We start from the raw sequence: 25,671 nt of genomic DNA on the forward strand, positions 1-25,671 counted from the left end.
GTCTGGAAGCCCCATTCCCCCTTCTACCTTACTTCTACGCAAGATGTCATAGGCCAGCCTTGGTCGTTTGTCATTCCACACAAAAGCTACGAATGCCTTTCGTATCCGTTTAAAAAAAAATTCGGGTAATTTGATAGGGACTGTATGTAATATGTATACAATTCTGGGTAATGTACACATCTTAATAGCACTCACTCTTCCATACCATGTCAGATAATGCCCTGTCCATATCTTTAAATCCCCCACTATCTTAGTCAATAGGGGTACGTAATTAGGGCTATATAACATTTTTTGATCCGCGGTGATATGAACCCCCAGATAGAACAAGGAATCTTTCTTCCATACAAAGGGGTACGCCCTCCTCAATATCATCGCCATCTCTTGAGGTACATGGCTGGGTAAAAGTATTGATTTTTCGAAGTTGATTTTAAAATTAGATAGATACCCATATCTATCCACTTCCTGCATTAGAGCTGTTGTCTGTGGTTTTGAAAGGTAGAATAATAATAGGTCATCAGCATAGGCTGATACTTTATGTTCCACATCCCCAATGCATGTCCCTGCTATTTCCCCGTTACTTCTAATCCTACAGAGGAATGGTTCCAATATTAAAGCGAATATTAATGGTGAAAGTGGACAACCCTGTCTCTTTCCGTTTCGTATATTAAGGTAGTCAGATATTGTGCCATTTACTTTGACCCTTGCTCTTGGGCCCGCATAAAGAGCCATTACCCATCCCATCATACGGTCTCCCAAGCCCACCCCCCTCAGAACTTCACTCATAAAACCCCAATTCACCTTATCAAAGGCTTTTTCAGCATCCATTGATAGTACGATCTTTGGGGTTTTCTCTGGCCCATATTGCATCCAATGAAGAAGGTGAAGTGCCCGGATGGTATTTTCCCTTGCCTCGTGTCCTTTCAAAAAGCCTGTCTGGTCTGGGTGAACTAAGGCCCCAATATGTTCTTGTAATTGCAGAGCTAGGATTTTGGCCAGCAGTTTAGTGTCTGAGTTGAGCAGTGAAATAGGCCTATAGTTGGCACAGTTCTGGGGATCTTTCCCTTCTTTTGGGATTACAGTAATATACGCCAGTAGGGCTTCTGGAGGCAGTGGATTAGTTGTATTAATTGCATTGAAGTAGTTACACAGCGGTTTTAACAGCTCTGATGAAAATTTTTTATAATAAGCATTTGTCATTCCATCTGGACCAGGACTTTTCCCTGTCGGCAAGGCTGTTATTGCTCTGCTCAACTCTTCCATTTCCATTTCTGCTATAACTGTTTCCGATAGGGTGGGCATTGATAACTCCCTTATATACTCTCGAATCTCTTCCCGTCTGAAGTCCCCCCTATCCTCTATTTGTGGGGTGTCGGGTACCTGGATATTATATAGGTTTTCATAAAATTTATGAAATTTTCTCGCTTTGGCCCGCGTTTCTACTATCCTTTTGTTTTGTATTAATAGGTTATGCACATGTCTGGACTCTTGTTGTTTTTTAAGTTGTTTCGCCAGTAGCCGCCCACATTTATTCCCTTGCTCATAGAACCTATGAGCAAAGTATCTGCATTTATTATTAATTTTTCGATCTAGGCAAAGTGCAAATGTTTAATCTCCAATATATTAATTTTCTCTAGTAGTTCTGTCACTTCTTTAGTTCTTTCTTTCTTTATGTGGGAGCCGTAAGCTATTAATTCTCCTCTTATGACCGTTTTATGGGCCTCCCACACTGCCTGGACCGACACTTCCCTTGATGTGTTCCTTTCAAAATAATCCCTTATTTTAGCTGACATTTCATCTACTATTTTTTTATTATCCAATATTGATTTGTTTAATCTCCACGTCCGTTCTATATAACCTATCTGAATCGGGGAGAGTGTTAACGTTACCGGGGCATGATCTGAAATGGCTATGGATTCAATGGTGCAACTTCTTACCTTTTCTAAGTAAAATTGATCTACCATAAACAGGTCAATACGTGAGTACATTTTATGTGTTGAAGAGTAAGAACTGTAATCCTTTTCTCCATTATGCATCACCCGCCAGCCATCAACCAGGTGTTGGGTGCGTAAAAGTTGTTTTAAATGTTTTAAGGCCCTGAATGATAAAGATGTTTTCCCTGATGTTGTATCCAGGCTTGGATCCAACACCGTATTAAAGTCCCCCCCCAATATCAAACAACCTTCCCTAAATTTCTCCAGCATCCTCAACATTTTAACCAGAAAATTACTTGTCCCACTATTTGGTGCATAGATTGACGCCAGTGTAGATCGCTGTCCATATATTGTTCCTTTAATGAATAGGAAACTACCTTCTCTGTCAGCTTGTACAGACATCAAAACCCATGGGCACGTTTTCTTAATTGCGATTGTAACCCCCCTTGCAATAGGTGATGTTGCATGATACCAATGGTTAAACATATATCCCGGCATATTAGGGATCCCTCCCTCCCTAAAATGCGTTTCTTGCAAGAAAGCTATGTCCGCAGCATAATGATGCAATTTCTGCCAAAGGTGGCCCCTTTTATGCTGCGAGCACAGTCCCCTTACGTTATATGATACAATTTTTAATGCTGTAGTCATCTCTCAAAATACCCGCCATCTTCTTGTACTCTTTGCCCTTGACCAGAGAGAATAAAAAAAAAAGAAAACACAACCCATTTAAACTCTATAGCACCCCCCCCCTCCGCTCAGAGATACTCCCCCTCGGAGCATCCCACCTAACTGGTAGAGAGATCCGCGCACACACCTTGTGCCCGGGTCTCTCCACCCCCTTACTGATAACAGTTCACCAATCCCCGTATATAGGGACCAACCTAAACAACCAGATTAACCCTGGCTACCCCACTCTAATTTCTTCCTCCCCAGATGCCATTTTCTTTTATTTTCCCATTTTTGAGTCTACTAACTGCACTTTCCATGTTCCCTTTCATTTAATCTTTAGTCCTTAGTGACTGCGACATTATGGCGGACACATGGGACACTTTTGACGCTATTTTGGGACCTTTGTCATTTATACAGCGATCAGTGCTATAAAAATGCACCGATTACTGTGTAAATGAAACTGGCAGGGAAGGGGTTAACCACTAGGGGGCGAGGAAGGGGTTAAGTGTGTCTGAGGGAGTGATTCTAACTGTGGGGGGGGCTGGGCTACGAGTGACATGACAGTGATCACTGCTCCCGATGACAGGGAGCAGTAGATCACCGTCCTGTCACTAGGCAGAACAGGGAAATGCCTTGTTTACATAGGCATCTCCCCTTTCTTCAGCTCCGTGACACAATCGCGGGACACAAGAGGCCCCGTGGGCATGGTCACGGTATGTCCCTTTGCGCAGCCATGCCAGTCTGCAGACGTAAATCTACAGGCAACAGTCGGCAAGTGGTTAAATGATTTTTCATAGAATTTTTTATAGTATTTTTCTTCATATATCAGGAGGGCTTTTGTATGTTTGTATTTTATGTGTCGTACTATAGCAAGATTTTGTTTTCCACCTGCCAATTGAATTTTTTAATGCATTTAATTGAATGCATTGCTGATAGGAGGAGTAACATTAGTCATGTGATAGTTATTTATATATATGTCCATGTCTTTCAACATATATGTGTGCTGTGAACAGAACTCATCGCCGAATTGCATCTGTCATTGACTGTGCTTACTGTGAAGGCTTTACAATAAATATTTTTGTTGGTATGGAGCTGCCAGCTGCTTCTTTTTCCTGATGACTACCTTACTGTTATGTAGCAATAGAACCAAAACAAAAAAGACAAGCAACCTTCAGCGTTGCATTTTTCTTTAGTGCAGCAAGGAAAGGCAATTTGAAACCAATGTTTTTTTGGTGTGCAGCAAAATAAGGCAATAAATATAGGACAGAAAAGACATAAAGAACTGTCAATGTTGTGTATTTTCAATATGCAGCAATAGAGCTGCACGATTAATCGTAAAAAAAAATAAACGATATTTGCAATCTCGATTCAACACCCCTCACCCCTCTTATTCAGACAAGTCCATGATTCTATGTAAACAGTGCAGGGCCTTCTCTGCTCAGAGCTGTCAAAAATGGCAAATGCTTATCAATATTTTCTCAGTGCTGAGAGGAAGAAAAGAAATACATTGTAACATTTAGTTCTTTTAGATCAAAGGGATGAACTTCTGTCTGTAAATGAGGTCAGTTTAACCACTTAAAGACCAGGCCTTTTTCTGACACGTGTTGCTATCAGGGCTGTGGAGTCGGTAGATAAATGCTCCGACTCCTCAGTTTTTGTACTTCCGACTCCTCTGTATTAATATGCAAATGTATTTTATACATTCCTTGAAGGAAAGAAAGGCAACATACATGTAATTACTACAGGAGTTTTTATAGCCTTAGCTGAATGACAGCAGTTTTTCCAATGGTTTACAGCTTCAGTCTTGAACTATTGACCCTCCATTCCCTTCACTTATACAAGTGTCTCTAGTCCTGCAAAAAACATATTTACTTAATCCCTTATCAGTGAGAGGCTAGGTTACCCATGGGCGCTGCGTTACCTGTAACAGCAGAACACAACACTATGGAAAGTATAAGTATTGCCGCTCCTAATTGTGCGTTGCGTGCCATATAGTGAAGCACATGAAAAGCATGCTTCTTCACGGTCACTTAACGTGTTAGTTTTGCGGTTACGTGAGGCACTGCATGCATTGGTCTGTATTCTTACAGTAGAGAAGTCATTAATTATAACTTTTTGTGAATTGGGACATTTAAACTTGCCTTTTTAATTCCAATCTAAATTTAGTAGGAGTCAGAGTCGGTGCATTGTTTGCCGACTCCAGGTACCCAAAATCTCCTCCGACTCCTCGACTCTACAGCACTGGTTGCTATAGCGTTAAAATCAGTATTTTTTGCTAGAAAATTACTTAGAACAAACATAATATATATATATATTTTTTTAGCAGTTACACTAGAGAATAAAAGGGCGGTCATTGCAATATTTAATGTCACACGGTATTTGCGCAGTGGTCTTTAAAACGCAATTTTTAGGAAAAAAATACACTTAATACAATTTAACAAGAACTAAAACAGTAAAGTTAGCCAAATTGTTTTGTATAATGTGAAAGATTACGCTGCGAGAATCGTGATCTTTATTCTAAGCAAAAAAAATTGGATTCTCATTTTATCCAGAATCGTGCAGCTCTAGCAGCAATATAACAAATATGATCAGAGTTGCCACAACCCTCAATGATCTGCATTTATGCTGCACTGCCAAATATAAACCAGAGAAGACAAACAACCTTGAATATTGTGTTTTTCTGGTGTGCAACAAAAATGCCATAAATATTAGGACATAAAAGACACAAACAATCTTCAATGTTGTGTATTTCTGCTGTGCAGCAAAGCATAAACCATTAAAAACAAACTTCACTGGTGTGTTTTTCTGCAGTTCATCAAGGTAAAGCAAAATGAAAAATAAAAAACACCAAACCATTTTCTGATGGGCAGCAAAATATGGCAGTAAATATAGGACATAAAAAAACACAATCTTCAATGTTGTGCATTTCAGATGTGTAGCAAAATAAAGCAGAAGGGCAGAGTCATGGTGTATTCATGTACAAACTACCCTCCAAAGGGAAAAATCTATCATAGGCAAAGCCTGGACTGTATACTAACTTTTCATCCACCCATGAGGAACCCGGTAATTTTAAATAATGGAAGTCTAAGGTGAATTAACACACCACTGTTGTAGTACCTGTTGCCCTACTTTACCTCCGTTCCCCAAGTCTGAGTAGGCATAGCTAGCTCATACGCAGGTGGGAGCAAATTCAACCTTCCCCGCATCTAAGGCCCTAACGAGCACAGACCTAGAGATCGATTAGGGCCACAAAAGCCAGGGGTGGTTGTGGCAAATATACAGCCTCTTTCCCCCTTAGGGCACTCTGCCTTTACTTTGAGCTCCCCTCAGAGAAGGCACTTATCAAGCCCCAACTTGAATTTGCCTGCAGCCACCGGCATGCCCTACCCTCCTGCATCATGAGGTGGTTAGCCAGACACTCGCTTGCTGCAACACTTGCCCATAATGTAGCAATCTGGTGCCTCTATGAGCACTCTTCTCAGCTGCCACCTGGGTCGGCATCTCCTCCAGTGCTTCCCCCTCTCCAGTGTTGTGCTGCTGCCCTCTGCATTCCGCTGGCCCATACCAGAGACCGGCAATCAAGCTCGCCTGCATGTGGAGGGAGACAAGAGGCGCAAACACTGCTGAGCGGTGTGTCGCAGCAGCGGTTCACGCTCCCCTGTGACCGGATCGCTAGTACAGTTTCTGGGTGGCCTGTGAGAATGACTCAGCCTGCAGGTTAGTTCAGCCCTTCAAAAACTGAGGATCAAGGGGAAGGGTGGGGACTTAAAACAGCTGTCAATTGATTGTGTTTACTGTAGGGAGGAGCCTCATCTTTCAGGTGTGCCATCCTGGAAGGTGAGAGGAGAAAATATAAAATTTATTGTAACGTATAAAGTATATGCTAAACATTAATAATACTCACTAGTCCCAGGTCGAGCAAGAATTATTAGAAATATTGTAAACCCAAATGCTAAGATATGAGCAAGAAATCCACTGAACCTTCGCAGACATCGGTAAAGCCAAAAATCTGGAATCCTTGCTGAATCTACCCGAAGTGGGGTATAGGGGATTGAAGCCTCAGGCATTACCTATAAAATATGTAGGAGTAAAGGGTGAGTCAATGCTCATCGTAATATAAAGAAAAAACACTACCATTCTAAAAACCTGAGTTGAATCCTGTGGCTACATACATTGTGTGTTAAAAAAAAAGACAATAACCCCCCAACAGATAAGGACCAGGCAAATGGAGTATGCAGAAAAAAACTGCGAAAGTAAGCGCTGGCAAGGCTATTCCATCAGGTGCTGCTTGTAAACATTTGGTGCCCTCATTTGTCTGGGCGCAACTCAGGGAACCTCTATCACAGTCAGGCAAAGCCCATGTTTACAAGCAGGTAGCTGATCATACACACACCCCTTCACTCTATCCAAAACAGTTATGCATTTATTTACACTTTAAAGCCCAACTCCAGCCTACAAACGATGGCCGAGTGGGATCTTTCCCATCCTGGGTGGACATCATGACGTTCTCCCAGTCACAGGCCACACTGCTGCACGATCGGTCAGCCGATGTGTTCACCAAACACAGCGGATGACAGATCATTGTCATGGGAAGGTCCCGGTAATACGAGATTGCTGTGACTTTAATTTATAGCCAGTCATTGTGGAATAGCCACTGGCTGTGGACCATTGTGATCATATCACAGCTTTCACAATAGAACACAAGGAATGCCATAAAAATTATTGCTTAGAACAGTGATCAGCACTATTATAAGCAGAGTGTAAAAATAAATAAAATATCCTGATCACTTCCCCTGAGTAATACAGTATCACTACGGATCAAGCTGCAAAAATTATATTCCAAAAGTGCTTAGATCCATATAGTGTAATCCTAATTGGATGGTATGCGACAGTAACATAACTTAATGGCACACCAACTTTTGTAAAAACCCATTTTATTGTGTTTATTGCGTTATACACATTTTAAAAAGCTTCACCCAAGGCAAGTGTCAAATTTATAAACAAATACAGTGGCTGAGCCTGCTTACTATGAATCCACAAAAAAAGGAGAGATGTGTCTGATGGGGCAATGGACCTGGACAACGGAGCCACCCAGCAGACAGGACGAGCTGTTGTGGGATCACAGCGCCGATGGATGAAACCAAGAGGATGTGAAGAAAGGCTGCGAGACCGTGGACTAGCGATGATGTCAATCACAGCGCCGAATCAACTACAGGCGTTAATCACTAGTGTGTGGACACTTGGAGGGGCAAGCTGGTAGGTGAAGTGCTATCACAATGATGACATGTTTTGCTTCCTGCGCCTTCTTAAGTCATGTGACAAGATTAGCCAATGCAATTCTAAAAGGACTGAAAACCAGATGTCTTCAGGGGCAAGGGAGGAGCCAAATTCTAAATGAGCTAATGACACATCTGACATCCGGCTCAGTATATAAATAAAAATTGTGCACAATAATTGTAGGAGAACAATAAATTAATGATTAATCTATGAACATGATTAACCCCTTCCATACAGGGCATTTTCACCTTCCTGCCCAGACCAATTTTTAGTTTTCAGCGCTGTTGCAAACCAAACTAAATCTTTATGTTTTTTTCCTCCACAAATAGAGCTTTCGTTTGGTGGTATTTGATTATCTCTGCGGTTTTTATTTTTTGCGTTATAAACAAAATAAGAGCGAAATTTAAAAAAAAAACACAATATGTTTTACTTTTTTTAATAAATATCACAATAAAAAAAAAAAAAAAAAAAAACATTTTTTTTTCCTCAGTTTAGGCCGATACGTATTCTTTTACATATTTTTGGTTAAAAAAAAAAAAAATCGCAATAATCGTATATTGATTGGTTTGCACAAAAGTTATAGCGTCTACAAAATAGGTGATAGATTTATGGCATTTTTATTAAATATTTTTTTTTACTAGTAATGGCGGCGATCTGCGTTTTTTTTTATTGTGACCGTGACATTGCGGCGAACACATCGGACACTTTTGACATGTTTTTGGGACCATTCACATTTACACAGCTAAATCAAAAGAAATTAGTTTGGTTGGATCTATAACATGAGTAAACTTCAGACCAAGGTCATTATTATTACAATGGAACATAAAGGAGGAAAAAACTGTTCTGTCGTGCAAAGCCAAATGATTAGGACATCATCAATGTACCTACCGTATTACACAATGTGCTGGGCAAAAGGATTGTGCTTTCCAAATTGAGAATTACATCCAGTATCTCATTGTGATGTTGGCATAACAAGGGGAAAAGTTAGCACCCAATGCAGTGCCCTGGAGCTGAAGATAAAACTGATCTAAAAAAAAATAGTTTTTTTTTGTACTCAGCGTAAAATCCTTTTCTCTGTCGTCCATGGACGGACACAGCCTTCACAAGTCTTGACATATGGGTTATGTTCCTGTTCATAGGAGAGGACTAGGCAGAACATGTTACATATTTAAATACATGTTACTTTAACAGAGTTGAATAGCCCCGCCCAGGGGACAGTCCCTCCGGACATAACCCTCCTCCCTGCAGCATGCAGTCTCAGTTCGTAACAAGCAGTACAAACCTAAAAAAGGAGGGGCGGGTGCTGTGTCTGTCCATGGACGACAGAGAAAAGGATTTTACGGTGAGTACAAAAAATCCTATTTTCTCTCATCGTCCTTCACAAGTCTTGACATATGGGACGTCCCCAAGCAGTGTCAAAAAACGAGGGGTGGGAACAGTATCAGTAAAAACAAACAACTTAACCCCAAAACAAGCAGAGCTCCTCAACAGAGGAGGTGCAACTTTAAACAGCCTCCTGCAAAACCTTGCGGCCTGAAGGAAGCATCTGAAGATGCACTCACATCAACCTTGCAAAATTTGGAAAAAGTGTGAACGGACAATCAAGTCGCCGCCTTACACACCTGTGAGCGCCGGCCAAGGACACAAGGATGCATCCTCGTTAAGGTGAAAGGCCAAAACCACCTTCGGAAGAAAGGAAGGTTGCGGGCGCAACACCGCCTTATCCTTATGGAGGACCAAGTATGGCGACTTGCAAGACAAGGCCGCCATTTCAGAAACACATCTGACAGAAGTAATGGCCACTAAAAAGGCCACCTTTTGAGATAGTGTCAAGAGAGGAATCTCTCTGATGTTTTCAAAGGGAGGTTCCTGAAGAACCGAGAGCACCAAATTCAGATCCCATGGAGGAAGAGGTGGTTTAAGGGGGGGGGGGGGGGAGTATATGACGAACCCTCTGCACAAAAGCTACTCACCAGAGAATGGGCTGCCGAAAGAACACAGCCAAGGCTGAAATCTGTCCCTTAATGGTGCTTAAGGCAAGTTTCTAAACCACTCCACACTATAAAAACAGCAGGACCCTGGAAACCGAATACGTTCGTGGACGTCACCCCATCTCTTCGTACATAGAGATATAGACCTTCCAGGTGCGATGGTAGAGATTCCTGGAAGAAGACTTCCGTGCCCTAAGCATGGTTCAGATGACCGAGTCGGAAAGACCCCAGTCCCTTAGTACCTGGCTTTCAATAGCCATGCCGTTAAAGCCAGCGACTGTAAAGCAGGATGAAGTATGGGACCTTGAGACAGAAGGTCCTCCTGCATTGGCAGCCGCCAGGGTGCATTCTCCACCAGGCGTAGGAGATCGGCGTACCAAGGACGCCGAGGCCAGTCTGGAGCGATCAGAATCATCGGGATCCCCTCGGCCTCCACTCTGCGGAGCACCCAAGGAAGCAACTTCAATGGGGGAAAGGCATAAATTAGCCGATACTGACCCCCAGGGCTGTGGAGTCGGTAGATAAATGTTCCGACTCCGACTCCTCAGTTTTATGTACTTCCGACTCCGACTCCTCTGTATTAATATGCGAATGTATTTTATACATTCCTTGAGGGAAAGAAACGCAACCTACCACAGGACTACTGGCTGGGAAGCCAACAGTCTACTGTATTGCACAGTTTAAGCAAAAGACAAACACAACGAAAACAACGTTTTTTTTGTTTTTTTTTTTATTAAAGCGGGGGTTCACCCGTACATAACACTTTTTACCCTTAGATGGATGCTCGTTTTGTCTAGGGGAATCGGCTAGTTGTTTTAAAATATGAGCTGTACTTACCGTTTACGAGATGCATCTTCTCCGCCGCTTCCGGGCATGGGCTGCGGGACTGGGCGTTCCTATTTTGATTGACAGTCTTCCGAGAGGCTTCCGACGGTCGCATCCATCGCGTCACGATTTTCCGAAAGAAGCCGAACGTCGGTGCGCAGTATAGAGCCGCACCGACGTTCGGCTTCTTTCGGCTACTAGTGACGCGATGGATGCGACCGTCGGAAGCCTCTCGGAAGACTGTCAATCAAGAAGGAACGCCCGCTCCCGAAGACCCATACCCGGAAGCGGCGGAGAAGATGCATCTCGAAAACGGTAAGTACTGCTCATATTTTAAAACAACTAGCCGATTCCCCTAGAAAAAACGAGCATCCATCTAAGGGGAAAAATTGTTTTATGGGTGAACTCCCGCTTTAATCAATCAAGTGGCTGGATAGTAGCAGCAGGCATAAACATCAGGAACAGGATCTTTACCAGTTCAAAAATACAAACCACATTATTTGGTTGTTTTAGAACAAAAACAAAACATAGGGCAGTGGGAGGATCCAGGAAGGGGCATTTATTCTAAAACATGATTTCCCTAGGAGAATCCCATAGTCATGTTTAAAGTTTAAGCTAACAATCGGAGTTTACAAGTTTTTATAGCCTTAGCTAAATGACAGCAGTTTTTCCCAATGATTTACAGCTTCAGTCTTGAACTATTGGCCCTCCATTCCCTTCACTTATACAAGTGTCTCACTCTCTAGTCCTGCAAAAAACATATTTATTTAATCCCTCATCAGTGAGAGGCTAGGTTACACATGGATGCTGCGTTCCCTGTAAAAGCAGAACACAACACTATGGATAGTATAAGTATTGCAGCTCCTAATTGTGCGTTGCGTGCCATATAGTGAAGCACATGAAAAGCATGCTTCTTCACGGTCACTTAACGTGTTCGTTTTGTGGTTACGTGAGGCACTGCATGCATTGGTCTTTATTCTTACAGTAGAGAAGTCATTAATTATAACTTTTTGTGAATTGGGACATTTAAACTTGCTTTTTTTTATTTTTTATTCCAATCTAAATTTAGTAGGAGTCGGAGTCGGAGTCGGTGCATTGTTTGCCGACTCCGACTCCAGGTACCCAAAATTTCCCCCGACTCCGACTCCTCGACTCCGACTCCACAGCCCTGCTGACCCCACGGGGCCACCAACGTGCCTGACGTGTCTGCCCAGGGATCTCTGGACCTGGCCACAAACCTCAACACTTTCTGGTTGAGGCCAGGAGATCCACGTCCGGTGTGCCCCACCTCCTGCAAAGGAGTTGAAACACTTCCGGATGCAACAACCATTCTCCCTGGTCCAGCATCTGGCGACTCAGGTGGTCTGCCTGGCAGTTTTCTACGCCCGGAAGACAGAGTCGGCGCGCTTCTTTCCGCCCACTGCAGGATGTGAGTGACATCGGACGTGGCGTTATCGGACTGAATCATGATTGGGTGACTTTGCAACCTCCTCGACCACGAGGAGGCATAGCCTGATCGCCCAAAGTTCCAGGACATTGATCGGCAGACGGGATTCCTGTGTCCAGCGACCCTGGGGCGACTGGACCCCCCAGACGCCCCCCCAACCTGTGAGGCTGGCGTCTGTCGTAATCACCATCCACTGGAAGGGAAGAAACGACTTCCCGGACTGAAGAGTCAGGGATCTCAGCCACCAATTCAGAGACTCTGACTAGGTGGCTTACCTGAATCTGGCGATCCAGAGACAACAGAGATTTGCTCCATTTGGACAGGATCTCCTTCTGCTAAACACGAGTGTGGAACTGGGCATATGGTAGTGCCTCGAAGGAGGCTACCATCAGACCCAGGACTCACATGCAAAAACTGAGGGACGACCATTTGCGGGATGCCAACAGCTTTACCGCAGACTGAAGACTCTGCAATTTTTCCAGGGGAAGAAAGACTCTCGCCTCCGGAGTCCAGAATCAACCCCAGGTATTCCAAACGCTGAGTCAGTACCAAGACCGACTTCTGGATGTTTAACACCCACCCGAATTCTCGGAGGGTATGGCTGGCTATAGACACATCCTCCTCTTATTCTGAGCCAGAAGCTGCTCTCAGAAGATCGTCTAAGTAGCCCACAATGGCAATGCCTCGCTGTCTCAGCAAAGCTAGAATTGGTGCGAGCACCTTGGTGAAAACTCTTGGTGCTGAACGCTAGGCCAAAGGGAAGGGACAGAAACTGATAGTGGTCTTCTTTTATCGCAAAGCGCAGAAACCTCTGGTGACCTGCGCAAATTGGGACATGCAAGTATGCGTCCTTGATGAAAGTCCCCCGGAGAGAGCGCAGCCACCACTGAGCGAATGGGTTCCATGCAAAACTTCCGTACTCTCACAAGGGCATTTAGAGCTTTGAGGTCCGAGATTGGACCGACCCCGTCCTTCAAGACCACAAACAGATTTGAATAAAATCCCTGAAACCTCTCGTCCTGCAGAATGGGTAAAATTACCCCGCAACCCAGCAAGTCCTGCACTGCCCCCAATAGGGCAGACCGACAAGCCAGAAGGAGAGGGAGATTTGAGGGAAAGAATCTCGATCTTGTACCCTGAAGAGACCACGTCGCAGACCCACTGGTCGGAGAGCAGGGAGGTCCACCGAGCTGTGAACCTGCAAAGCCGTCCCCAACCCATGAGTCAGGCGGGAGCAAAACTTCATGCGGTGGCGGGTTTCGATGCCGGTTTGTTCGGCTTACGCACCCAGCGATGTTTATGTCCCCCAGCTGAGCCTTTGTCGGCGGATAGGAGAACCCCCTAACCCCAGGAATGCCCAGCCGTACCGACCTGCCGAGGCAGGAAGGACTGTACTTTCCTGTCCATGCGAGGACCCGCTGGCGCATTCCTGACAGGCATACAACCGCGTTGGAGTAGCTGTCGGCCTGGTCCACTGTGAGCGAGATAACACCACAGCCCAGTCATGTGTGGATCCTGGAGCAACAAGCTCACCGGCCACCCCCGGAGTCATGAGGTATGTCGTGGCAGACCCAATCCTTAGCTACGGTGTGCTCATGCTCGCTGGCCGGACTGAGGAGACTACAAGGATCTATATATCCAGCCTGTCACTCAGTCGGCAGTTGATAGAAGAATCTCAAATAAATGAAACAAAAAATAAAATGAAAAATTTCTTCAGGGCGCTGGGCCCAAAGGGAGTCACGTCCTTCTCATCTGCTAGGCAGAAAAAAAACTGACGCTGCATGCTGTAGGGAGGAGAGTTTTGTCTGGAGAGACCGCCCCCTGGGCGGGGCTGTTCAACTCTGTTAAAGTAACATGTATTTAAATATCTAACATGTTCTGCCTAGTCCTCTCCTATGAACAGGAACATAACCCATATGTCAAGTCTTGTGAAGGATGTGTCCATCCATGGATGATAAGAGAAAGTAAAATAATTATGCTGTAAGCAAAATTCTGTCCCTTCAATTACAAATTGGGCTTGACGTAAATTGACCATTAGGTCTTTGTAAAGGAAATATTGTAGAACTCTTAGGCCTACTTTATGTAGAATAATTGTATATAAGGAACATACGTCTAAGGAAGCCCATAGGTAGTCTTTTTTCCATTTGTAGTGGGTCCAGAACATGACTGGAATCTCTAATAAAAGCAGGAAGGTTGGATATAATCCATTGTAAAAAAAGAAAATCTATATACTGTGACATCCCACAGATTCCTATTTGTACTGGCAACAATTGGATGTCCCAGAGGCTTTATCAGGGAGTTATACACCTTTGGGAGGTGATAAAAATATGGAGTGCTATTGATATTTGGTAATAAAAACGGTTTCTCTTTCTTGTCTATGACACCATCATGAAAGGCATTGTATATAAAGATTTTTAATGCCTGTTGATATTCAGGTAGAGTCTCTCTTTCTTTAGCTTTATGCGGGTATATTTATCTGAAAAGGTCTTTATCTTGGACCACTATACTACCTCCCTAATCGTTGGATTTCATGAAAATATTTGCATTGGTTTCCATATCTTTCAGGGCTTTCCATTCTTTGGATATCAAATTTTTTGGGCTCATATTTTTATTCTCTTTGCAGATCTTTACAAACTACTGGTATACAGCTTGAGAAATGCCGTCACGACTTGACAAGGCGCATACACGCTTAACATATCGTCATTGTGACGAGACTTCACGTACCATCTTGCCCTCCAAGTGTTCACACACTAGTGACTGCCACCCGTAGTTGATTTGCGTGGGGCAATTGGCATTGCTAGTCGCCCAACACGGGTGGCACCTCAATGGTCCCACAACCTGTCTTCACATCCTCTTGGTTTAATACATTTAAGCTGTAATCCCACAACAGCCCTTCCTGTCTTCTAGGTGGCTCCATTGTCCAGGTCCATTGCACCATACCACCACTAAGGCTCATCCATCAGACACATCTCTGACCTTTTTCTTGTGGATTCATATTAAGCAGGCTCAGCCACTGTGTTAATAAATCTGACACTTGCCTTGGGTAAAGCTTTTAAACATGTGTACAGTAAAACCTTGGTTTGAGAGCATTTTGCAAGACAAGCAATTTTATTTATAAATGTTGACTTGATATACAAGCGATGTCTTGATATAAGAGTAGCGTTATGTCAAGACTAGGGGTGCAACGGATCGTCACCGATCCGTGATCCGAACGTGTCACCCCGTTCGGATCGGCACACCCCGCGATCCATGGAGCGCTCCGGAGCCTAGGAAAGTCCCCGGCTTCGGCCTAGCTCCGGCCATCTTGCTCCACCCAGTGTGCTTGCCAGAGCCCAGAGCACAGCGTGACACGCCTCCCCGCCTCAGCGTGTTGACTTCTGTAGTCAGCGCGCTGAGGCGGGGAGCCATGTCACGCTGTGCTCTGGGCTCTGGCAAGCACACTGGATGGAGAAGATGGGACTCAACTACATTTTAATTCTAAAAAGGCAAGTAAGTTGGCAACACTTAGCACAGTGTCATGATCATTTAGGTAAATGCAAGCACATAATTCAAAGCACATCCCTGGCTTTCTTCCACAGGCTTGCACTAGATCAACAAATGGTATGATTTTGGAAGATAATAGTGCACCTATCCTTCAATCTTTTGTAGGCAAACTTTTTTTTTAATATCCTTTTATTTAATTTGCCACCGTTTTTGGCAATAAGTGCAGGGAATGTTGATACCAATTATGGAGATCAAAGCTTATACGGTGTGGTCATTTTAAGGAGATTACTTTTTTATCTGTACATTTGAAAATGTTTCTTTATTGCTGATACGAAAAGTGACTTCTGATCCGAGGATCGATCCGAGAGTTTTTTGATCCGTTGCACCCCTAGTCAAGACGGAGTATAAAATAGAAGAGAGGCACCTCTAAGTGTAGAAATATGATTACATTTAATGAAGGTACAACATTTAGAAACTCACATGGTTGATGATTAAAAACAGGCACATCTAAGTATGCAGGGATCCTGGGTAAAGCTGTCCACAAAAACCATCCTCCGCACCACCATTGATGTCGTCCCTTCCACGAGTTTTCAGATCGCTCTACTGAAGGTAGTCTTCTCAGTCACGATTGCAGACTGACAGCGGTGAGAGCTGGCAGTGAGGAGGACGGTCTATGTGGATCACTTTACCTCGGATCCCTGCATACTTAGATGTGACTCTTAACCATGCGAGTTGCTAAATGTTGTACCTTCATTAAATATAACCATATTGCTACACTTAGGAGGCACCTCTTCTCTTTTATACTCTGTAGCTCCTGCTGGATTTTGCTTCTAATTCCCTTGTGGAGGCTTCCATTTGTGGATGGACATTGTATGGTTACACAATTTTCACATTGCTATAATCTTTTTATATGGACTATAAACTGAAGGACTTATGAATAAATGGTTGTGGAACAAATCATTTGAGTTTCCATTATTTCTTATGGGAAAATTTGCTTTGATATACAAAAGTGCTTTGCATTACAAGCATGGTTCTGGAACGAATTATGCTCGCAATCCAAGGTTTTACTGTATACTGCAATAAACGTATGGGTTTTTACAAAAGTTGGTGTGCCATCATATCCCTTCCAATTAAAACTACACTAACTGGATCTAAGCGCTTTTGGAATATAATTTTTGTTACTTGATTTGTGTTCTCTCTCCCAGGAGTTTAGCCCCAGCAGCTATGATCCACAAGTCTGACATTCAAAATCTACACCCTTATTGATCCCCTTTAACAGGCGCAAAATCATCTTTTGCAGCTTCTTTCCAGTATAAATATGGTAATACTGTACTGCTCTGGCCACAGTATGTAAAGAAAAAAAAAAAATGGGAAAAAATATATATATATTTTTCCATATACTGTCACCAGGTTAGTGTCCCTGATCACAGCCATATCAGTCATATGATGACGCTGTACTGCACTTTTGGGGATATTTGTATTGTCCTGGCATTTTAGGGCCTCAAGATATAAGATCAGGATTAATCGATTTTCAAACATACAGGTCATTCTCAAAAAATTAGCATATTGTGATAAAGTTCATTATTTTCTGTAATGTACTGATAAACATTAGACTTTCATATATTTTAGATTCATTACACACAACTGAAGTAGTTCAAGCCTTTTTATTATTTTAATATTGATGATTTTGGCATACAGCTCATGAAAACCCCAAATTCCTATCTCAAAAAATTAGCATATCATGAAAAGGTTCTCTAAACGAGCTCTTAACCTAATCATCTGAATCAACTAATTAACTCTAAACACCTGCAAAAGATTCCTGAGGCTTTTAAAAACTCCCAGCCTGGTTCATTACTCCAAACCGCAATCATGGGTAAGACTGCCGACCTGACTGCTGTCCAGAAGGCCATCATTGACACCCTCAAGCAAGAGGGTAAGACACAGAAAGAAATTTCTGAACGAATAGGCTGTTCCCAGAGTGCTGTATCAAGGCACCTCAGTGGGAAGTCTGTGGGAAGCAAAAAGTGTGGCAGAAAACGCTGCACAACGTGAAGAGGTGACCGGACCCTGAAGAAGATTGTGGAGAAGGACCGATTCCAGACCTTGGGGGACCTGCAGAAGCAGTGGACTGAGTCTGGAGTAGAAACATCTAGAGCCACAGTGTACAGGCGTGTGCAGGAAATGGGCTACAGGTGCCGCATTCCCCAGGTCAAGCCACTTTTGAACCAGAAACAGCAGCAGAAGCACCTGACCTGGGCTACAGAGACGCAACACTGGACTGTTGCTCAGTGGTCCAAAGTACTTTTTTCGGATGAAAGCAAATTTTGCATGTCATTCGGTAATCAAGGTGGAAGAGTCTGGAGGAAGACTGGGGAGAGGGAAATGCCAAAATGCCTGAAGTCCAGTGTCAAGTACCCACAGTCAGTGATGGTCTGGGGTGCCATGTCAGCTGCTGGTGTTGGTCCACTGTGTTTTTTCAAGGGCAGGGTGAATGCAGCTAGCTATCAGGAGATTTTGGAGCACTTCATGCTTCCATCTGCTGAAAAGCTTTATGGAGATGAAGATTTCATTTTTCAGCACGACCTGGCACCTGCTCACAGTGCCAAAACCACTGGTAAATGTTTTACTGACCATGGTATTACTGTGCTCAATTGGCCTGCCAACTCTCCTGACCTGAACCCCATAGAGAATCTGTGGGATATTGGGAAGAGAAAGTTGAGAGACGCAAGACCCAACACTCTGGATGAGCTTAAGGCCGCTACTGAAGCATCCTGGGCCTCCATAACACCTCAGCAGTGCCACAGGCTGATTGCCTCCATGCCACGCCGCATTGAAGCAGTAATTTCTGCAAAAGGATTCCCGACCAAGTATTGAGTGCATAACTGAACATAATTATTTGAACGTTGACTTTTTTTTTTATTAAAAACACTTTTCTTTTATTGGTCGGATGAAATATGCTAATTTTTTGAGATAGGAATTTTGGGTTTTCATGAGCTGTATGCCAAAATCATCAATATTAAAACAATAAAAAGGCTTGAACTACTTCAGTTGTGTGTAATGAATCTAAAATATATGAAAGTCTAATGTTTATCAGTACATTACAGAAAATAATGAACTTTATCACAATATGCTAAATTTTTGAGAATGACCTGTATATACCATAGTTTGTAGACACTAACTTTCTTAGAGACTAAATAATATACACCGATTTGGGTATTTTTACCAGAAATGTAGCCGAATACATTTTGGCCTAAATGTATGAAGAAAGATTATTTGCAAAATTGTATAACAGAAACAAAGAAAAAAGCATGTACCCCCCACCCAAAAAAAATAAAAACACAACGATCTGCAATATAGGATGAGATCGTAAAATCATACTTTTTAAAGTTTTAAAGGGGTGATGGCGATAGATTGAGAAATACATGTCTGCTTCCTGCAGTATCTTCTCAAATAATGGTGGCTGGTTCACTTCCTGTGAAGATTCTACCCAGAATTCCCTGCTTACTAACAACTTCCTTAACTACACATACAGTAAATAAAATAAACAGAACTGCAGCAATACCAAAAAAAGAACACTAGATGGAGCCTGCACTCCACATATGATTGTCTTATGTAAAATTACAAACCTTACATGTAATTTTAACAACACAGATACAGATAATCAACATAGACATCTGATGGACAGAACTGCCTGTGACGTCATTAACAGAGTCCTCCGTAGAAAGAAAAAGAACAAGTTTGGTCACTGGTCTTAAGAATACTTTAGCCTCATTCTGTTGAAAGACCTTGACCTCGACCTTATTGACACGATTATACTTGCTTGGGAGTACTTTGGTGACCAGACCTAAAGGCCACATATTCCTTAGTGTCTGGCAATCTTTCATGAGCACAACATCACCAGGTTTAAGATTATGCTTTTCAGGGTGCCACTTTCTCCTTACTTGTAGAGTAGATATATATTGTTCCCTCCATCGGCTCCAGAAGGTATTGGCGAGGGTTTGTACTTGGCTCCATTGACGTTTGTAAAGGTCCTTCTCACAAAACTCTCCAGCTGAAACACCAGCCAGACTAATCTTTTGCGTGAGTAACATGGCCGTTGTGAGGACCACTAGATCTTCAGTCACTTGAAATTGATGTCAAAGGTCTGGCGTTAATGATAGCTGTAACCTCATAAATGTCACTAAACATTAGTGAGTAAGCCTTGCAATTCCTACTTGTAGGAAGATAGAGTGAAGAATTCTGCGGGCTATTCCTATCATCCTCTCCCAAACACCTCCCATGTGAGAAGAGTGAGGAGAGTTGAAGATCCATGTGCAGTCTTGTTCACTCAAGTATCTTTCTACTCTGAGAACGTCCAAGTCAGAAGGAATTTGAAGTTATTTTACTGCTCCTACAAAGTTAGACCCTCTGTCAGAGCGAATGAGTTTCACTGGGCCTCTGATTGCAATGAAACGTCTAAGAGCATTAATGAAACTTGAGGTGTCCATGGTTTTCAGGTACGCTACAGCAGCAATTGCTTTAACAGAAGCATCCGAAAACACACAAAGTCTTTGTATCTGAACGTCTGCAGATGACAGAGGAGCATATGGGCGTGGAATTTTAAGGTTGGATAAAGCTGTTAGTGAGTTCATCCACTCTAGCCATAGGTTCTTCCTGTTGGTGGGGAGAGTGTGGTCCCAATCTAACGACTCACAGGTTAAGTCTCTGAGTAATGCTTTACCCTGGATGGTGACAGGTGCTGCAAAGCCTAAAGGATCATACAGGCCGTTTTTGGTAGACAGGACACCTCTACGGGTAAAGGGTTTTTCTTCTGTGTTTACTTGGAAAGTAAAGGTGTCAGATCTTAAGTCCCAAAGCAAACCAAGGATGCATTGACTGGGAAGCGAGTCTGTTCCTAGGTCTAAGTCCTTTAACTTGTTAGAATGATCTTGGACAGGAAAGGCTTCTAACACTTCTCTACTGTTGGAAGCAATCTTGTGGAGTCTTAAGTTGGAACAAGCAAGCATTGCCTGAGTTCTTTTGAGGTGACCGATTGCAGCTTTATTTGTGGGTAGTGATTTCAAGCAATCGTCTACATAGAAATCCTTGTCCACAAATTGTCTGACATCTGACCCATACTCTGCACTCTCCCATTCTAGCAGAGTGTCTGAGGCTATATATAGCAACTGCATGGGGAAGGACTGTTGCCATACATGTGCACCCTCATGCGGTATTCTGTGATGTCTCCAGAGGGGTTGTTGTCCCTGAACCAGAGAAACTTTAGAAAGTTTTGGTGTTCTTCTTTAACAAGAAAGCAATAGAACATTTGCTGTATGTCTGCCATGAATGCAACTGAATCCTTGTGAAAGTGGAGAAGTACTCCTAATAGTCTGTTGTTAAGGTCAGTTCCAGAGAGAAGGACATCATTTAGAGAGACACCCTCATGCTTGGCACTGGAAATGAACACCACTCTAATCTGCCCTGGCTTCTTAGGGTGATAGACCCCAAAATAGTCTTTAAGGTCTGAGGCGATCTCAGCATGACCGGTCTGGAATATTTTCTCCATGAAGGAAAATAAATGTTCTCCCATCCTTTATTTCCTTTTAGGATTGTGTCTTAGGGAAGTGAAGCGTTTATATGCTTGTTCTCTGTTAGGCAAACGTCGTCTTTGTGGTTTAAAGTGAAGAGGTGCAACCCAGCTATTAGACACATCTTTCTTCATACTCTTTTCCATAACTTGTAGAAAAAGCCTATCCTCAATGGCATTTCTACCTGGTTATCTTCCTTTGTTCTCTTGAACACTGTGCTTCCTAAGTCAATTTGGTCGCTGTCATAGGTATTGCTGTCACAGAGGGGACTTAGGAAAGGAAGAGGTACAGGGTTGTTGTGTGATAGCTCCTTTATGAGGATGTCATTTTGACAGGGTTGGAAAAGAGAAGGACGAACATTCTCGAGGGTACTAGTGAGCAGGTTATTAACAGATGCCGGTTTGTGTGCACCTCCCAGGCAAACGTCACCTATAATGATCCACATGAGATCCAGTTTTTGGGCATATGGGGCATTTTGAGGACCATTGATCAGTTTGCTTACTTTGTGGACTTTCAAGATATCTCTCCCTAGGAGTAAGATTATCTGAGCCTGATCACCTAGTTCTGGTATGAGATGTGCTATGTGATTCAAGCGAGTCTGGTGAGCTGCTGCGTCTGGTGTGGTAATCTCTGATCTATTGTCTGGCATCTGGTTGCACTCTATTATGGTCAGTAAGGGTAGGCATATCTTACCATCCATAGATTCAATTTGTAAGCCGTCAGCTCTCCTCCCTGCCGTTTCCAATGTACCTGCACAAGTCCTAAGGGAGTAAGGGCTGCTGGGGCCTTTAAGGTTTAGAATGTCAAAAAACACAGATCTGACTAGTGACTTATTACTCTGATTATCTAAAATGAAGTAGAGCTTGACTGCTTTGTCTCTGCATCATTTTGGGTAAACTCTCCCTGGAAAGATTTTAGATCAGGATCTGCTACCTGTACTTCCTTTACAGACTTCAGTGCACTGTCAAGTGATTGCTGTGGCGTCTGTACTAGAGGTTCTTGGAGAAGGCCTTGGGTGTAGAGCTGTGTTGTGCTCTGTGCCATCACAGTCTGTACATTTGACACTGACCTTACAGTCCTTGGCGAAGTGTGTGGACGAAGAGCAGCACTTGTAACAGATGTTATTCTCTTTGAGGAAATCTTTGCGATCCTGGATGGTCTTTGTCCTGAAGGCTCTGCATTTCAGAATAGGATGTGGCATCTTAGGTAGCGGGCAGAACTTAGTAGGGTCGCTGTCTTGATCCTCTGGCTGAGACTCTGCAAATCTGTGGGAAGAAATGTTAGTTATGTGCACTGCTACTGGAGCTCTGAGTTGTTTAGGACCAGAAGAAGTGGTAAAAGACACTGGAAAAATGAAGCTGGGGTCATCTTTCCGGAATTTTCTAAATTTTTGGTAACCTCTGCTAGGTATTTTTGGGAAGTCTTATCCTTTTAAACAGTTTACTCCCTATATCCTCTGGTGAGCCATAACATCTATCCAGTCTGTTCCAGATGTTTGTAAGGCCTATCTCAGGATGGTTTTATGTCTCTGATTCTTTTGGCACATCAGCAGAATCATTGCCAAACCACTTTACAAGGAGTTCTATCTGTTCCCTGCATGATAGATCTAGATCTTGAATGACACTCTGGAAAAGGATTGCCACGCCCTGCAGTGTTGAGGGCGATCACTAAATTTGACAAGTCCTTGGGTAACTAATGCACGTTTGGCAAGGAACTTGGCAAAGTCTACAGTAGCCCGATTGGCATTGGGGTAGGCTACTGGTGTATTGTGGTGCACCTGGTAGAAGTCTCTTTAGGCACGCTGGGCTCAAACTTGCATATGGTTGGCAGTTCGTACTGGCTCGTTGCATACACCTTTGGAGTGAAGACAGGTGTTTGATGTTTGTAGGAAGGCTGGGTACCATGTAGAGTAGGTTTGGTTGGGACTGGAAAGTCTGGAACTCTGTCGGATTTTTCTTGCTTGTAGCACTGGGGTCCAAGGTCGTCTTGTTGCTGCTTTATTTGATGCGACTCACTGACGTCATGTTTAATTTCTTGTTGAGGGATGCTGCTTGGGTCACAGTGCTGGTAGACATAATCTGATATGCGTTGCGAGGAATCTTGTTGGTCCTCCTCTAGGCCTGGTAAGCTGCAGCCTACTCTTGGCTCATCGTAGACGGCTGCTTCTAAAGCTTCTGCTTCTGCAATGGCGACAGCAGCGTCTCGGCACACTGCCAGCCTCTCCATGTCAGCTTCTAAGATAGCTTGCTGCAATTTCAGAGATGCTTTCTTCTGATGTAGCTCGTCCTCCAGGCATATGCTTTGTTGTTCCATGCGTACTCTTTCCTTCTCTCTTTCTTGTTCCTGTCTCACCTTTTCTGCTTCAAGGTGGGCCTTTTCTTTTTTCATCTGCAGCTCTTGGTCTGCGAATGCGGCCCTGGCTCTCGCTGCTTCAGCTTTTGAACGGGCGATAGCTGCTGCATTTGTGACAGATGACTTAAGATGAGCTTGCTCGTGAACGTGTTTTGTAAGATGTCCCACTGGGAGACATGGCTGTGGGGAAGAAGCTGTCTTGCTATATAGAGACCGTTCTAGTGTCGATGCTGCTTGACAGAGCGTGTCTCTGTGTAGCATGGCTGCTTGCTTCGCCTGCCGCAGGCCTGTTTCTTTAAGGCTTCTGACTGGATACTGAGTAGAACCGGGCTGTACAGACTTCCGAAGTCAGCTTATCTTCCCTTCAGAGGTCAGCTTAAAAAATTCTCTGTTCTGTCCCTAGGGCAGATAGCTAAACCTTCTTGTCCCATAAAGTTCAGATACCATATTTCTGCAACGTAGAGAGTGTCCTGACTCTCCTGTATTTCAGGGGAGGGGTCAAGCACGACACTCCACACCAGGGAGAAAGCCTTGAGTTTCTGTGTGGAGTTACAGACAGAAGAACAGGAAGTGAGGATTTCTCAGAAGAAATAAGGACATTTAAAAGCATAATCGAAGGATGAGGTAAGTGAAGGAGGACTGCACTAAGGTAAAGGAAGCTATTTAGGATTTTTTTTTTTACCTTTACAACCCCTTTAAGTAAATTACAAACCTTACATGTAATTTTAACAAACACAGACACAGATACAGATAATCAACATTGAAATCTGATAGACGGAACAATAATAATAACCTGAACACCCCATACAGCAAGCGGTATAAAGTTTTGAAAGACGAGCAACTTTTTTTTAAAATTCTGACTCGGTTTGCAAGTGTTGTCTCGCAAAACGAGCATAATTCAATCTGGGGTGTGCAGTACTGCATTTGGCCAGAGGTGTCCCCCGCACGCTGCCGGTGACACTCAGAATGGTTCGGAGCCGTTTGGAAACACTTGGAAATGCTTTGAGGGTTTCCAAGATCAGCCGAGCTGTCCACTAGTATTTCCGAAGTTCTCCACCCTCAACTCTGTGGCATTGCATGCCATAGACGTCAATGCGGAACAAATTTTTGTTGTTTCCATTGACTTCTATGGGGAAACTCGCTTTGATATGCGAGTGATTTGGATTACAAGCATTCTCCTGGAACGGATTATGCTCGTAATCCAAGGTTCCACTGTGTTTGGTGACTTAGGTGTAGTATTACTTTGGGAAGAATTTTTGCACTGATAAAGGACAGGATGATCATCCTGTGGTGGTTTGACTCCTAAAATGCTAAAAGTTATTTCTAAATTTTATAAGAAGTGCTAGTTGGGTGAGTAGCACTGAAGTAAATGGTTAAAAGACTCTCAAGTTTCAAAAATCTGTTGCTTTACTTGCAAAATGAATATAAAAACAAAATGCATTTATGGGGTTAACAGCATCCCCATCTTCAGGGCTTTGAAATATGGGCTAATAAAATGAATGGAAGTGGGTCCAGTAAGGCCTGAGAACTATTTTTTTTGTGGTGCTTTTGGAACCTTAATCTTTTATTCCGTCTATGTTCTGATCTGTGACTGTGTTTCAAAAAACACATCAATGAGATGAGGCATGGTAGACCATAAGCTAATAGCATGCAATGCCAAGCAGCGATATCCAAAGTGTTCAAAATTCTCTCTTGTATTAAGAGAGTCATAGAAAAACGAGGTATAGACAAGAGAGAGGGATATCATTTTGCCCCTGAACAAATCATTAGTAAGACCTCAGCTGGAATATGCAGTTCAGTTTTGGGCTCCAGTTCTCAAGAAGGATATCAGGGAACTGGAGAAAGTGCAGAGAAGGGCAACCAAACTGATAAGAGGCATGGAGGAGCTCAGCTATGAGGAAAGATTAGAGGAGATGAACCTATTCCCTCTTGAGAAGAGGAGAATAAGGGGGGATATGGCGTTGAGTTATTCATTTTAAAGAGCTACAGGCTCCATCAGAAAAAAATAAAAAAGTCAGCAGCTACAAATTCTGTAGCTGCTGACTTATTATGGCACTTACCTGTCCAAGAATCCAGCGGTGTCCTCACCCAAGCCGTTATTTCAACCGGCTATCGGGTGCTGGTGCAGC

The 25,671-nt window shown here is 43.2% G+C and overlaps 1 protein-coding gene across 3 annotated transcripts in view; it reads right to left on the reverse strand.

Moving 5' to 3' along the window:
* Window positions 1–25,671, reverse strand: part of LOC120927166 (cytochrome b561 domain-containing protein 1) — an 81,054-nt gene that overhangs the window by 49,632 nt on the left and 5,751 nt on the right. For all 3 annotated transcript variants that reach the window (XM_040337648.1, XM_040337647.1, XM_040337646.1), the window contains exon 2: window positions 6,505–6,670. In XM_040337648.1, the coding sequence (XP_040193582.1) occupies window positions 6,505–6,667 (163 nt within the window). In that variant the 5' untranslated portion in view covers window positions 6,668–6,670. The remainder of the gene's footprint in view (window positions 1–6,504; window positions 6,671–25,671) is intronic.

Source organism: Rana temporaria, chromosome 2 (genome assembly GCF_905171775.1).
Source record: "Rana temporaria chromosome 2, aRanTem1.1, whole genome shotgun sequence".
Taxonomy (NCBI): Eukaryota; Metazoa; Chordata; class Amphibia; order Anura; family Ranidae; genus Rana; species Rana temporaria.